The 14247-nt window shown below is 37.2% G+C and overlaps 2 protein-coding genes across 2 annotated transcripts in view; one reads left to right on the top strand and one right to left on the bottom strand.

The window, feature by feature from the left end:
- The window catches only part of mwh (multiple wing hairs), a 58695-nt gene extending 57175 nt beyond the window's left edge, over positions 1-1520 (top strand). The window contains exons 8-9 of the mRNA XM_011503980.1: positions 97-1327; positions 1367-1520. Of these exons, the coding sequence (XP_011502282.1) occupies positions 97-1327; positions 1367-1510 (1375 nt within the window). The 3' untranslated portion in view covers positions 1511-1520. The remainder of the gene's footprint in view (positions 1-96; positions 1328-1366) is intronic.
- A 3057-nt stretch (positions 1521-4577) lies between these two features.
- LOC105365690 (sodium-independent sulfate anion transporter) lies at positions 4578-12631 on the bottom strand. The gene is made up of 9 exons (XM_011503916.1): positions 12403-12631; positions 11753-11948; positions 8427-8647; positions 7791-8021; positions 6805-7138; positions 6300-6526; positions 5710-5883; positions 5229-5391; positions 4578-4915 (listed from the first exon to the last, which is right to left on the bottom strand). The coding sequence occupies exons 1-9, from the start codon at positions 12610-12612 to the stop codon at positions 4767-4769; spliced, it is 1905 nt and encodes a 634-aa protein (XP_011502218.1). The 5' UTR covers positions 12613-12631; the 3' UTR covers positions 4578-4766.
- Positions 12632-14247: the final 1616 nt, after the last annotated feature.

Below are 14247 nucleotides of genomic sequence, written 5' to 3' on the forward strand. Positions count from 1 at the left end.
AAAGTTATAATTGAATTGAAATATTATTAATGCCTATTAATTATTAATTGTTTGCATATAAAATACACTCTTTTAATTGGAATTCTTTTAATCTAGGGATTTGATTGCAAACGAAGAGGAGGACAAGGAATCGGCTATAATACCGGCAATAATTCACCCACAACCGCCTCGACGAACGCCTCCTTATATCGTCGGAAATTCACTATACCTACAGCAGCATCTCCTCCCGGCGACTTGCGACCTCGTATTAGATCAGGAGGCCGGCCACCACCGCGTGATCGAGGTCTGCATGGATTCGGAGCAGGACGATGAGCTTCTTCTCCTCGACGACGACGGCAGCGATTCCCTGCTGAGCGCCTCTCGTCTCAACTATCACGCGGCCAAACTCTCGGTCCGTAATGATCCCAGCATTCAAATCGAGGAGCCCTCGAATGTCTTCGGACGTAGGCGTAGTCTTAGCGGCGGCGAGTTAAAAATCGACTGCCTGGCCGATTTCGAGATATCCGAGACGATCCTCGACGAGAGAATAGCGAAAAAACGGCCGGATAGCCAATACCACGGAAGTAAACAATACAGTAAGTGCGGGGGCAATACGGTACAGCGGCGGACCGAGAGGCGAAAATATTTGCGTCGCTGCCAAAGCCAAGACCACGTTGATGAGGGGCCCAAGTCCCGAGGCGTGATCGAGCATATCAGGAAGTTCGAGAGCCTGAACGGCTTCGAGGTGCGTAAATGCTCACCGGATGATACGGTCTCGAGGCTCCGTAGATCCGAGTCCTTCCACCAGACGCGGCTCAGCTCTAAGGATAACGGTTCATCGTCCCGAGGTGGCAGTGACAGCGGCCTCGCCTACGGCCTCCTTGACAGCGACTCAAATTACGGTGGCAAACGGCCACGGTCGATGACCAAAAGCCTCGATAGGATCGACGAGGGTTTGGATGCGATGATCGAAATTACAAACGGGCGTAGGGCCCATTTGTGCAGGAGACTATCAAACGAGGAGAGGAATGAGCAGCGGCAGCATCGGGCTCGGGATCGGCACCGTGACGAGCATCCTTACCGGGACTGCCACGAGGAGATCGACAATAAACGCTCCGAGGTGGCTGACGATCGTAAATATACGTCATTCCTCGATAGCAGGCACAGGTCGATGAGCGCGAGGAGGCAGCAACAAAACGATTCAAGCATCTTTGCTGGCAGGCCTCATGATGTCCTGGGCTTCGGTAAGAACCGCTTTAACGCAGGCAAATACTCGGGCATTAGTCATTCCCAACTGCAACAGCAGCAGCAACAGCATCAGCAGCAGCAGCAACAACAACAACAACAACAACAACAACAACAACAACAGCAGCAGCAACATCAACAGCAACATCAACATCAACATCAACAACAACATCAACATAAACATCAGCAACAATTCCTCGCGAAAAGCACGCACAGACACATGAATGGATCATCAGCCCACAACATACGCGCCAAGGTCACTGACATGGTCTCTGGACTTTACTGATACTGATGACTTTCAACGCAATTACCTTTCGATTCTATATTTTGCTATGGAAGCGCTCAAAATGGAGACGCACAAAATGGATTTAATGTGTCATGTAGAATTTGCAGAGCTAAATTTCAGTTGACTTTTGAAATCGATATCAACCTATATCGCAAAGCAACCGACGTATTTTTAATTCGATAATAAGAGATTAACCTATGATTTATTTTTATAATATATTTATATGATTATAAATAACAATTGTACATATAATGTACTTTGTGTTATATATTTTTAATTTTATACAAGAAATGTTTATTTCTTATACGTGTACTTACTAATGTAAATGTCAGTAATTTTCAAGTTTAAAACCAAATATATAGTAGGATGTGTATGTGCGTACGTATAAGAATCTATTTTTATTGTTTTTCAAAGTTATGTACAATATCGATGTTAAATACTGTAACTGGTACCAAGGACACGTTTATGCAAATATTTAATTGATCGTCACAGTTTGAATCATAGAAATTCTGCACGTACCAAATAACTGTAAATGCTCCAAATAAGAAAACGCCATTATCATCTCATTAAATTTTTAATTTTTTTTTTTTTATTTTCATTATAATATGCAAATGTAAAGTTTATAATGCATTTATAATGAACATTTTTATACTAATATATTGTAATACGTAGTACTTGATATGCTTATTTCGTATAATTTAAAGTATTTTCTTTTCTTTTTAATCTGCTTACTTATAAATTAAGAGTTACATATTAAAGTTCAACAATTCACTTTCCCTTTCCATACTCTCTTCGATAGCATGTGTATTGGTAATGTTTTTATTAAAATATCAAATTTTAAATATTTTAATATGAAAATTAGAGTTATTATAACGTTGTCATTTTTTTAATGGATACGACATTTTCATAAATAATGAACTACGCGATGTAACATAGGGACTGAAGTGCAATATTTCCGAAGTATTAATAAATCAAACGTATATGTCTTCCGATATATTCATAATGAATTACTTATTATAAGAAAGTTCAAAAATTATGTATAGGTGGTGGAAAAAGAAATATTCATTTTTTTTTATAACGTACACTAATTTATATTGTAAATTTATTAAAGTTACGATGTTCGAATAAAGAATAATTAATAATTATTAATTACAAAGAATGAGTATTACTCGTAATTATTTACATTTTCATGGTAATTATTCAAAAACTTTTTTTACAGAAAAATAGTGAATATAGAAGAACTATTATAGAACGGTAAATGAAATTCACTTATTATATAACATGGAACAACACCTCAGCTACATTTAAACGTATCAAGAATGCGACTATAAAGATCAAGATTGAGTTATAAATTTTATTATATTAATATATCTAAACTTGTTTTGTCATGTGCATGTGACTTTTATATTTTCTTAATTTGATATTCCGATTGCTTCGTACTTACGTATATCTATATATATATATATATAAAATTTTAATGTAAGGATAAGATAGATATCGACTGTGAAGAAATATTTGAAATTAATTTGAAATAAAGAAATGAATATTAAAAAAAAAAAAAAACTAATAATAAACTTATTTACGATCAAATCTGTATGTATCAAATCTGTTCATTTAAAACCACTCATCTAAGCAGTCGCATTAAATATTTTAATCAATTGTACTCATTATATATTTTACTTTTTAAATAAATTTAATTGGAATCGATAGACCATGCGACAAACAAGTTCGATCCTGTTTTATGTATTCAGTCTATCGAAGTTCCGCCAAGTGACATCTTATCACAATATGATTAAAACATGTTGCATATTTTTTGTATACGTGACTGTTAATACGTTCGTTACTTTTAATTTCAGTTGCGAATAAAAATATCGATCCGTAGTTAATTATTTAAAAATGATCTAAAAGCTGTTTTATTCCACCTAATCGCGCAATAATTCCAACAATATTTACTATCTGCATACACTTTTGCTCCGATAAGAATACTACTTTTACTAAACACTACAATAAATAAAAGTATTAACAATCACAGTTATCTAAATATAATCTTTAATTATTATTATATTGAGAAATAACGGCCATTTAACGTAAGGTTGTCATTAACAAGAGTAATTTAAAGATTTGGTTTTTTAATGCTGCATTATATCGAATTTCATGCATTGTACTATCGAATGTCATTTAAACGAAATATAAGAAATCAATATAATTTAAACGGATTTATAGATTAAACTGATTTGTAAACTAGGCAAATACATTTAATATACATATATAATTAAAAAAAGTATTTCACAAATAAGAAGAGCATAAAATTAGATTTAAAAATGAATTGCTCCATGAAGAATAATTAATAGTAAATAATAATTGAACATTCAAATATTTTTCATGTTGTAACAATGATGCCTTTACGAACAGTAAGTAGTAATTCAATATTTCGAAATCCAAGAAATTAGTGAACTTTAAGTGAAGCTTAGGAGAACCATCCAAGACCTTCTATCTAGATTTGATGCGGTTGGCTGCTTTCACATGCACGTGTACCACACTCCGCGAAGCTTCACCACCGAATCGTGACGAGCCCGAGCAGCTTAATTACGTATTTGATTACGGGTAACGATATACCAGGAAACTCTGCTCATCGTCTTCGTTTTTATAAGCTTCGGCTCGACTCGCGAAAAATACGTGGTTTCTTAAGAATGAGGAAGTGGACTTTTTAAAAGGATAATATTCTGGACAATTGAAATTAAAAAATCAATCATCATGTACCTGTATACATTTATTAAATAATAATATCTATACTTTGTATCAGCTACAACTGCATTCTAACCTGTGTAAATAAAATAAAAATATGCGTACGTACAACATACGCATACCTTAGTCTGGACAAATAATACGGGTACTGTTGCATTTAAAAACTTTTTACAATACCAATATTATAGCATCTAACGAGTGTATGAGTCTACTTATAATACCGATACTTTCCACGACAATATAAAGTTGTGCTATGAAATAAAATGATTAGGCACGATAAAATCAATAAAAAACAATAAGAACGTATATGAGCACACATCTTGATTGGTACTACGATAGAAAAAGAAAAAAATACTGATTTTAAAATTCATCCGTGAGAGGTCTACGTTACGTAAAAGTGTCGATAAACAATGCCCATAGCACACGAGAATTAATCTTAATGGCTATTTTTCTCCATTTTCACTCGTTTAGTTTATCGGAGTCTTTACGTCCTCGGCATTACGGGGTTCCATCAGCTTCCGCTCGCCTGCAAGAGCGTCATTTTCACCTCGCTCAGGTCCTGGCACGACGTGTGCACAACTCGGTGCGTCAGCTCCTGGATACTGATAAGCGGCTCGTCTCGATCGCGATGTATCTCCAGCAACTGATGCGACGACTTCTCTAAGAAAATCATGTACGCGTAAGCGAAATGTTTAAGTTATTAGTATCAACGTTCGATCGTAATTGCAGCGACGCATGTGAATTGTGAAAGAAGGTGAAAGATAATTTAACGTTTAAGATTTTCTTTTTAATAAGACGTAACTTCGAATGTATAAATTCGAGGCCAATCAATCAATGCCAATGAACATTACATTATAAATACAATGTGTAAATCAAATAAAAATGTTTTACTATCCTTATGCTTTATGCACATAAATTTATGAAAATAAATGTAGATGGCTCTTGCTTGTATTTAACTGGCAAATGGAATTACCTCTTGTGGTATGGAGAAGGTAGGAGAGTTCCTCGTGGGTGGAAACGTATTGAAAGTCTTCCCCGCAGGCTCCTTTAAGGACCGCGACGACATCTGATCTGGGATTGTAGAAGTACAAGCCCTGTTTACGGTTGTCAAATTCGCTTATTAGAGCAGCGATTCCCTGATATGATCAAACAGACATTTGTATCTAACACTTGTTGTTAGTGCACTAGGTCTTGTAAAAAAAATAGTAACAATAAACGCTCGCAATTAAAAGAGCTCGACAATTTTCTTTCATGCTCGAGTAGACTCATTAAAAACACATTGCTTTATTGAGGCAAGAACTTACGTGGTAGGATAGTACATAACAATAAGTTGCGATAAATAAAAATTGTCAATACGACTATTCGTTGTTAGAAATTGCGTGCCCAATCAAATGATGCATAGCTTGAGTCCATTCGTAATGAGTAAAAATCGCTCTACAATAAGCAATACTAACTTTAGCGGCGGTGAAGTCGGCCCCAAGGACATATCTGCAGTCGACAACAACCGGCACTTGGCTAGATCCTTCGGTGATACCGGCATTACCGACGGATTGCTTAATGAAATCTACCGCAGGGAAATAGAGACTGTTCCCAGGTGTTACCATCAGATACTCAGCACCAGAGTCGGTCTACAACAGCAAAACGCTTAGACACTTCTAATTCATATGCGAAGTTCATATGGGAAGTAAAAAAATTCTTTAATCACTTGTCTGATAAATTTCATTTGTTTTTATAATAAATATATTATGATAAATATATAAATATTTATTTGTGCCTGATGAATGGGTGGAGTAGAGGTGGGCTTTAATACGTTTAAAATAATATCGGTGATAATGTTTTTTACTTTTCCTTCCACTAGCTAACAACGTCGTTACAATAGAGATTCGATAATAATTTCGATAATATCAATTCGATCAGAGTGTTTGATATGTAGCAATGTTCATTCGAAAAATTAAATAAGATTTGTCAATTGTTTGTACAGTGTGGCGAGCCCATACTTTCATTATAATTTAACACCAATAGCCTATTGAAAAGCAATACTTACGAAATACTTTTCGACGTGGACTTGCGGTCGAGCCGACGGATAAAGTAAAAATATCAAATTTATCCCGACACCGGCGACAATTCCATATTCCACGCCTATAACGAGACACAGCAGAAATGTGGCGAACATGGGTATCAGATCCTTCTTGCTCGACTTCCACATGAGCTTCACAACTTCGTACTCGATCATATATATAACAGCACATATTATTACAGCTGCCAAAGACGCTGAAATTTTATAAAAAAATATTCGCCGATTATTATAAAGCTAAGGCGACTAGGGCCTAAAATTTCCACATTCCTTCCAAGTCATATAAAATCATCGATGATAATATATTGCACATAAATTGACAACCGAGTCAAACTAACGAACGTACAATCAATGGTAATTTGTACGAATCACCGAAGCTGCGAATCTAAATTAACAATGAAAAGGCACTATTCTTTCATGGGGGATATTGGCTTGAAAACACTCGACATAAAGAATAAATGGAAAAATCGTACACCTTTGGGTATGAAGTAGAAGTAGGGCGTGAGAAGCGTGAGGGCGAGTAATATAAGAAGGCCAGTGTATAATCCGCTCATGGGCGTCTTGACGCCGCTCGCGTGGTTGACCGCGGAGCGACTGAAGGAACCGGTAACCGGCATGGAGCTGGCGCACGAGCCCAGGACGTTGCAGATGCCGAGGGTTATAAGCTCCTGAGTTGCATCCACTTGGTTGCCAGAGGCGAAGGCCTTGGCGATGGCCACGTTTCCAAGCACACCGATTATCGGCACAAGGATGATCGATAGTCCGAGCTCCGCGCACATCTCTGTCAGTCCCAGGGTACGATTGTTCACCTGCGTACATTTACGAGATTTTCTATTGTTCATTTGCAAATGTATAGGTACGAGGTATCGGGTACCATCTGTTTAATATCGTAATTAAAGAGATTAAACGTATCGGAATAATACGTAAAATCTTGATCTTAACAAGCCCGCGCCTTTCTGTTTGACGCTAATCTATGATCGAGAGATACTTATGCCATTGGTAGTGTGCAAATATTTAAAATATCCAATTGTTGGCGCGATTATAGAGTTGAATAGAGCATGAGAACTATAAAATTTGACGCGTGGTTTTTAAAGAAAATTACGTTTATTTTAAATTGCTCATCACTTACATTTTAAATATTTAGTCACATTAAACTTATCTGAATCTCAATAAACGTCACTCGCAATTGATTCTATAATTAATCCATCTACTGCATTAAACCATACTTCTTCTATGTTATTTTTTAGCTTCTTTAGTTGATTCTTTTCTACTAACTTTACTCTTTACTCGAATCGAACGGCAATAGCGCTTTTTCTACTCGATCAATAATAACTCATTCAAGTTAAAGGATTAATAAAGGGCGAATTTCCTTATATTCTCCGTACGATGGTTGAGATTCGCGAGATCTATTAACGACCAAATTCGATAAGAGAAACACAAAAAGTCATGCGTAAAACTTACCCGGGTAGAGAAGGGTGGAGGTCCGAAGTTCGGCAGCCCGGGCCTCACTGGTCCCGTAAGTACGAATGGACAACCGAAGCTCAAGTTGTTGAGTTTGTAAGCGATGCTCGAGCTAACAACAACGACGATTGCATTACGGGCGGTAGCCAGGAGCCAAAGGATCTTGGTCAGAATCCATTGGCGGCGCGTTGGCTTTTCTCCGGCCTTGCACAGGCTCACATCCTTCAACCTCTGCAATTTTTCGTCCAAACTTTTCAATTTCCCCTTCCCATTCGAATGGATCACGCACGCGCCCTCCCATGTCTCGTGGATATTCTCTCGCGATAGGTACGACATTTTAACAATTATAAATTATTAGTCCAAAGAGCAGAATAGATTAATTATCATTTGAGATTCGGGCGCTTACGAGCTTTTGATCGATTATTCGTCGTATTGTATTCAGGTAAATTCACACCAAAGCGCGACATCACTGTATTCGATAACAACCATGAATACAGAAATTCCGATAATCTACCAATAGTGCAGTGTCATCGAGCAGCATTTTATATAAAAGTTGATAATCTCGAGACTTTATTGTTAACCCCGATTATATCGAAATGTCGACGAAGAGTTTGATTATCCGCGCTCGACTCTCACCCTTAACAGCAACAACAAAACGATGCAGGTGAAGCTCATGCCAGCGTCCCAAGGGTTGGTCTCGTCGATATGGCGTACGACTTGTCTCAGGGTGTCCATGAATCCAGTTGGTGAGATCCGTAGGCCAAGAAGGCCCTTTAGTTGGGAGGCGACAATTATAACGGACGTCGCCGAGGTAAAACCCACCGTGACCGGTATCGAAATGAAGTCCACCAGCACACCTTTCGAATAACAAACTTTTACTTTATCTTTTACTGCTTCTCGGGTTATTGTGACTAAATCGTAAGATTTTATTAAATAATGTTGACAAAGGTTCGGCAACTACTGAATGTTGTACAAATTCAGAAGCGTATGAATATTGTGGAGAAAGTAATGCACGTACAATGAATACATGTAAAGAGCTAATCATATAATATATAATAACCTCAGTCTCATTATGATGCGACAATGGAATTTAAAAATGAAAGTTGAAAAGTTAAAGGAAAAATAATAGAAATTTTACTTTTGATTTATAGCTCTGTTCAGAATTGGAGCATTTTCCAAAACATGGGCTCTCGGAAAGGTATAAGTCTTCTAGCTCTCAAAATTTGACTATGCTCCCCTGGTGAGAGAAAAGTGTGGAGAAGTGCCCGGTGTAACGCTTGAATTCAGTATTTAACGTTTGCTTTTCGAAAGTGAGGTTTCGTTTATTTTATAACTACAATATAATGATACTGCGTTAACGATGAGAATCGGTGAGATCTTGCCGCTTCTTGGTTGTTGCCACGTGGTGTCAGCATGCGCTACATGTAGACGTAGGAGGTCGTAAATCTCCAGATCCTCTTGATGCAGTACGCATGGTGATAAAATACTACACTGAGATTGAGAGGTCGTAAGACTCTTGACAATTTGTCTTCGACAAGACAATATTCAATGGGTATTCAATCCACCCACAACGCCACATGGTGAGAAGTGGGAAGCTCTGGTGAAATCAGTAAAACACCACGTAAGACAGACTATTAGAGAAAGCCTGTTTACTCTTAAAGAGTTCACTACCTTACTTGCTCAGATCGAGGCAATCCCCAACTCAAGGCCATTAGAACCGATGAGTGACAACCCCGAAGATATTTCGGCACTCACCTTCGGACATTTCCTAATAGGGAGCTCGCTCACAACTACTCCAGAACAATCTCTCAAGGATTTGTCCATGTCAGGATTGTCTCGCTGGCAATTTAAACAACAATGTTTACAGCACTTCTGGGCACAATGGTCACCTCCTTTTAAATACCATTATCCAAGTCGTGACATCAATATTGGCTCGTTGGTAGTTGTCAACGACCAACGCTTCTCACCGTGCAAGTGCCCTCTCACTCGAGTTATCGACATACATCCTGGCAAGGATGGACTGACTACGCTGGCTACAATAAAAACAGCTTCAACTACTATGGTAAGATCAATACATAAACTGGCAGTGCTACCAACCCCTGAGGAAGGAAAATAATCATCAACAAAATTGATGATGACGGGTGGAATGTTCGGAATAGGAGCATTTTCCAACACTTTGGCTCTCAGAGAGGCCTTTTAGCTCTCAAAATTTGTAAACATTCGATTCCGAGAATTCTCGAATATTCCAACGCCTTACGTTCAAATGTCCTACAATACTTGTCTGGTTTTCAAATAGTAACGTTCTTTACAATTCTCCAAACTACTAAAGTTTTCCTTTACTGAAGCTCTCGAAACTTCTAAAGCTTTAGTCTCGCATGTCATGCAAAATTTCCGCACAGCAACATCTATGCATCGTTACCAGCTACGTAAGCAGCCGCGCGACTGCCTAGATTACAACCACGCTTAAGCGCTCATTGTAATTTAGACAATCAGTCCATCTATCAGTCATTACACTATTCAGCTACATTATTCGGCTGGAGTTTACAACTATAAGTTACTCACTCAATTACACTCGCGCAGTGAAACCATCACAAGGAACTCACGTTCAATCATCAAGTACGCTACCAGTTAAAAGCAGTCAAAGGTGCTGACTACATTACAAGAGAGTACACGACTACAAGAAGCACGGTATCAAGGTATTCCATATCAGCATTCAGGCCACACGTCCTTTCCAGGAGTGTGCGCATATTCCTGCTACTCTTTGCAACAGTAGCAGGTCATTAGCTTCCATCGGTGATCCTTACAAAAACAACATCGTCACAATCAAGGAGCAATTACATTATTGCGAAAAGACAGAGTTTACGCTCTTCTATGAGAAGTGAATGCTGCTTATTATTACTGTAACTATAAATAAATCGTATGTTAACGAAGTCTGTGCGTACTACACATTTCTATAACCCTTCCACTTCACTCCTTCCTAAGTATCCGCTAGGGCGGGCGGCATTTATTATAAAGCTATCGAAACATTGGCGGTTCGGGCCAAGAAATCAAACAGTTTCGAATAAGCTCGAAGAAAAGATGTTGAAGCGATGTTAATTCGTGAAATAACATGATTTGTTCATTTATATATATTTATAATCATTTATATTTTGCTTTATTTTGCTTTATGAATGAACCTATTAACGAAAAAAAATAAAATTTAAGAAGATTTTGTCCTCTCATAAAATATTCTTACTGTGTGTGTGTGTGTGTGTGTGTGTGCGCGCGCGCGCGCGCACACGCGTGTTTTAAATTTTTAATTTTTTCACAAAATTAATCGTTTCGACTTTGTCTGAAGATAATCCACTTAAAGATATACCAAGCATAATGTTCACGTTTGATTTATATGCTTTAAAACATTTTATGTAAAATCGATTTCACACATATTATTAAGATTAATTTTAAACCAAATTTTTATAAAAAGCTGCATAAAAATTTATAAATAATAACTAAAAATTAAAATGCTATTTGATAAATGGATTTATGAGATTTAGAATAAATAGATTAAGAAGGCTAATATGTTTTGAAGCTTAATAATAGTATTCTTCCAGCTTAAAGTATAAACAACTTTTTAGTTATTTAATATATGTGTTTACACGTCCGATACTACAAAAAAAAAGCAAAGAAAAGAAGCGGTAAAGGGAAAATAAATTATGCCATGTGCTTTGGTAAGTCGATTTTAATGCTCGAAACTTAAGCCGAAGAAAATCAATTTATCAATTACGTCTCTTGGGGCGTTGGAGCATGCTTGTAAAGAGCCTTAAAACCCCCAGAGGCAATTGTTAGGCACGTGCAAAGCCCTTTCCAGGTAGCTGTGTTAAACGGCCGCCCCTTATGCATTCTTTATGCAAGTGTAACGCCCCAACAACGGACAAAGGGGTACATTAGCGGGAAAAAAATCCGATGATAATTTAGGAACAAACCTAGTCTGAGGGCAGCCATGAGGAGTTGCATGCAGCCTGATAGGAACGTGAGAAGAATGGCGAAATCGACGCTCCGGCCCTGGACATACTGATTGGTCATGAGGGCCATGAGGGCTGTCGGTCCAATGGTGATATCCTTGCATGAGCCGAAGATCACGTAGATGAGAGCCCCGACAAACGCCGAATACAGTCCGTACTGTTGACAATAATTTCTCTTATTAATTCTTGTCGTATTTTTGTCTAAACGGGGAGTAAAAAAGTTGGTCAAAAATTCCATTCACCCTTCCCGTCTTAAAAACAAAAAAAAACGGAAAGCGGCTGACATTCCCAAAAAACTTTTTGTATAAAAACATGCTTTGAATTTTGCAATGGAACATTCAGTTGCCATTGGCTGTTAAAACGTCATCGGATGAGCCTCAATAATCTCGATTCGGCTAATCTTACCAGAATATAATAATGTAATTGCCATGCGAATAAATTGGCAGTAGCGATGTTGATTTTACGATAAATTCTTGCCGATTTCTAAAACGTGTAGTACGTCTCAGCTATCTCCAGTAGCTAGAGCAGTTAAAAAACTTTCTCGACATACACGGAAACGACCGGGACTATTTTCATTGAAAAAATACGAGATAATCGAGGTTATTGAGAACCTGGGGCTCAAGTCCGGCAAGGGTGGCGTAGGCAAGCCCCTGGGGCATGACTGTGAGGCCGACGGTGATACCGGCGATGGCGTCCCCAACGAATTTATGACTGTTGTAGTCTGGAAGCCAGCTGACGATCGGCAAACGGCGCCTGAGCAACGCTACCACGCAGTTGCGTAGCTGTCGATATTTACGGTACGGCCTCTGCGCCTGCGCCATGGCCCTACTCGACTCACCGCAGTTGCACTGAAACAGGCAACACACGTGTCTATGATGATATGAGGATTAACCGCCGATTGCGAGTGCTGTGGTGGAGATTAACAAATTTAGTTGAGAGACTTTAAGGGCACGAGGAGTTCAAGAAAGTATATAATACTTATCGGGACGGATGTTGGTTGGAATTTTTAAATGAATTTTATTAATGTTTGGGAGGTGACTCGCCACTCGCTCCAAAAAACATACACGATTGATCAATCGTAACAAGTTGCTTATAATTGCTTTGATTTATACATGTATTCGTCTAAGCTTATATAATGTGAATATTTGTATTCGTTTGAGGCTATCGAAAATACACGCATTGTCAATAGAGATGTCGAATAAAAAATTAATCCTCGTCGTTACTTTCACATTAATACTATGAAAAATTTTAAGATCCGACCGTAATTCCTTGAGCGACTACGTAGCAATAAGTTTTACTTTCCTTGAAATGCTTTACATATAAGTGATCAAAAAAAAAAAAAAAACAAACTTACATTGGGTTGCCGATTTGAATAAATTAGCCACCAGGTAAAATAACTCTTATTAAGACATATTTCGAGAGAGAAAGAGAGAGAGCGCGCGAGAGAGAGAGAGAGAGAAAAGTTGAATTGCATTAATTAAATAATTAAATAATGTAAGGAAACTACTTTCATCGTCATAAAAGAAAGTTATTCAATACGGATAAGTACAACGAAACTTCATTTAAACAACTCCGCCAGTGTACAATTAAAGCAGAAATAATTGTAATTCGCAAATAGTCAATTACATCAAGTTCAACTTAGCGATGCAAAAAAACTAAATAACAATAAGAACAGCAAGAAATATACAAGTCTAAGGAGAAAAACTTATTTAAATAAGCAAAAAAAAAAAAGAAGAAAAAATAAAAGTCGTAAATTATTACTTATACCATACTTTATTTATTTTGTTTATAAGTATTATAATAAATGATCTGCACGTATTACGTATCAAATGTAAAAAATATACTCCTTCATTGTATCGTATTTGCAAACGAATAAAAATATTACAGAATTACAAGAGCATAAGAAAAAGAAAAGAAATATTCATCGCTTTCACTGAATTTGTTTAATCTAAGATCAAATCTTTATTCTTCCAATCTTCGGTGTAACCGTTCAGACTTTCCATTCATTTATTTTTATGATTTACTGCTGCTAGGTAGGTATAGCAGTTTCGTTCGAGTTCAGTTTCGTTAGTGTTAATAAATAAATTTGATTTCGTATAAATAATCTTTGACATTAAAAACGTGAAACCTAAGACAATCTGATTAACATTACGCCGATTCATCGCATTACCTCCGAAAAGGACGAGGATTAGACAGATCGAATAGCAATCAATACATTATTTATAAGCGTAACTAGTCCTTTATTCACCAAGATAATAAATATGCTTATAATTTATGAATTGAATAAGAATTATTAAATAACGAATATATAAGGCTGAAAATAAAAAGTATCCTCTTACCGATACGACGCGTATGTTTGCATTACATTTTGCTTTCCAAATCGATCTTTTGTTCCTAAATTTGTTTTTCATTCGACTATTATAAAAAAAAAAAAAAAACAAAAAAAAAACAAAAAA

Source organism: Ceratosolen solmsi, unplaced genomic scaffold (genome assembly GCF_000503995.2).
Source record: "Ceratosolen solmsi marchali unplaced genomic scaffold, CerSol_1.0 scaffold53, whole genome shotgun sequence".
Lineage (NCBI taxonomy): Eukaryota > Metazoa > Arthropoda > Insecta > Hymenoptera > Agaonidae > Ceratosolen > Ceratosolen solmsi.

Coding starts and splice junctions, on each gene's coding strand:
- LOC105365690 (XM_011503916.1), bottom strand. CDS start 12,612: ATGGCGCAGGCGCAGAGGCCGTACCGTAAATATCGACAGCTACGCAAC. Junction 11,949..12,402: donor TTGCCGGACTTGAGCCCCAG/GTTCTCAATAAC, acceptor TATTGTCAACAG/TACGGACTGTATTCGGCGTT. Junction 5,884..6,299: donor TCCACGTCGAAAAGTATTTC/GTAAGTATTGCT, acceptor TTGCTGTTGTAG/ACCGACTCTGGTGCTGAGTA.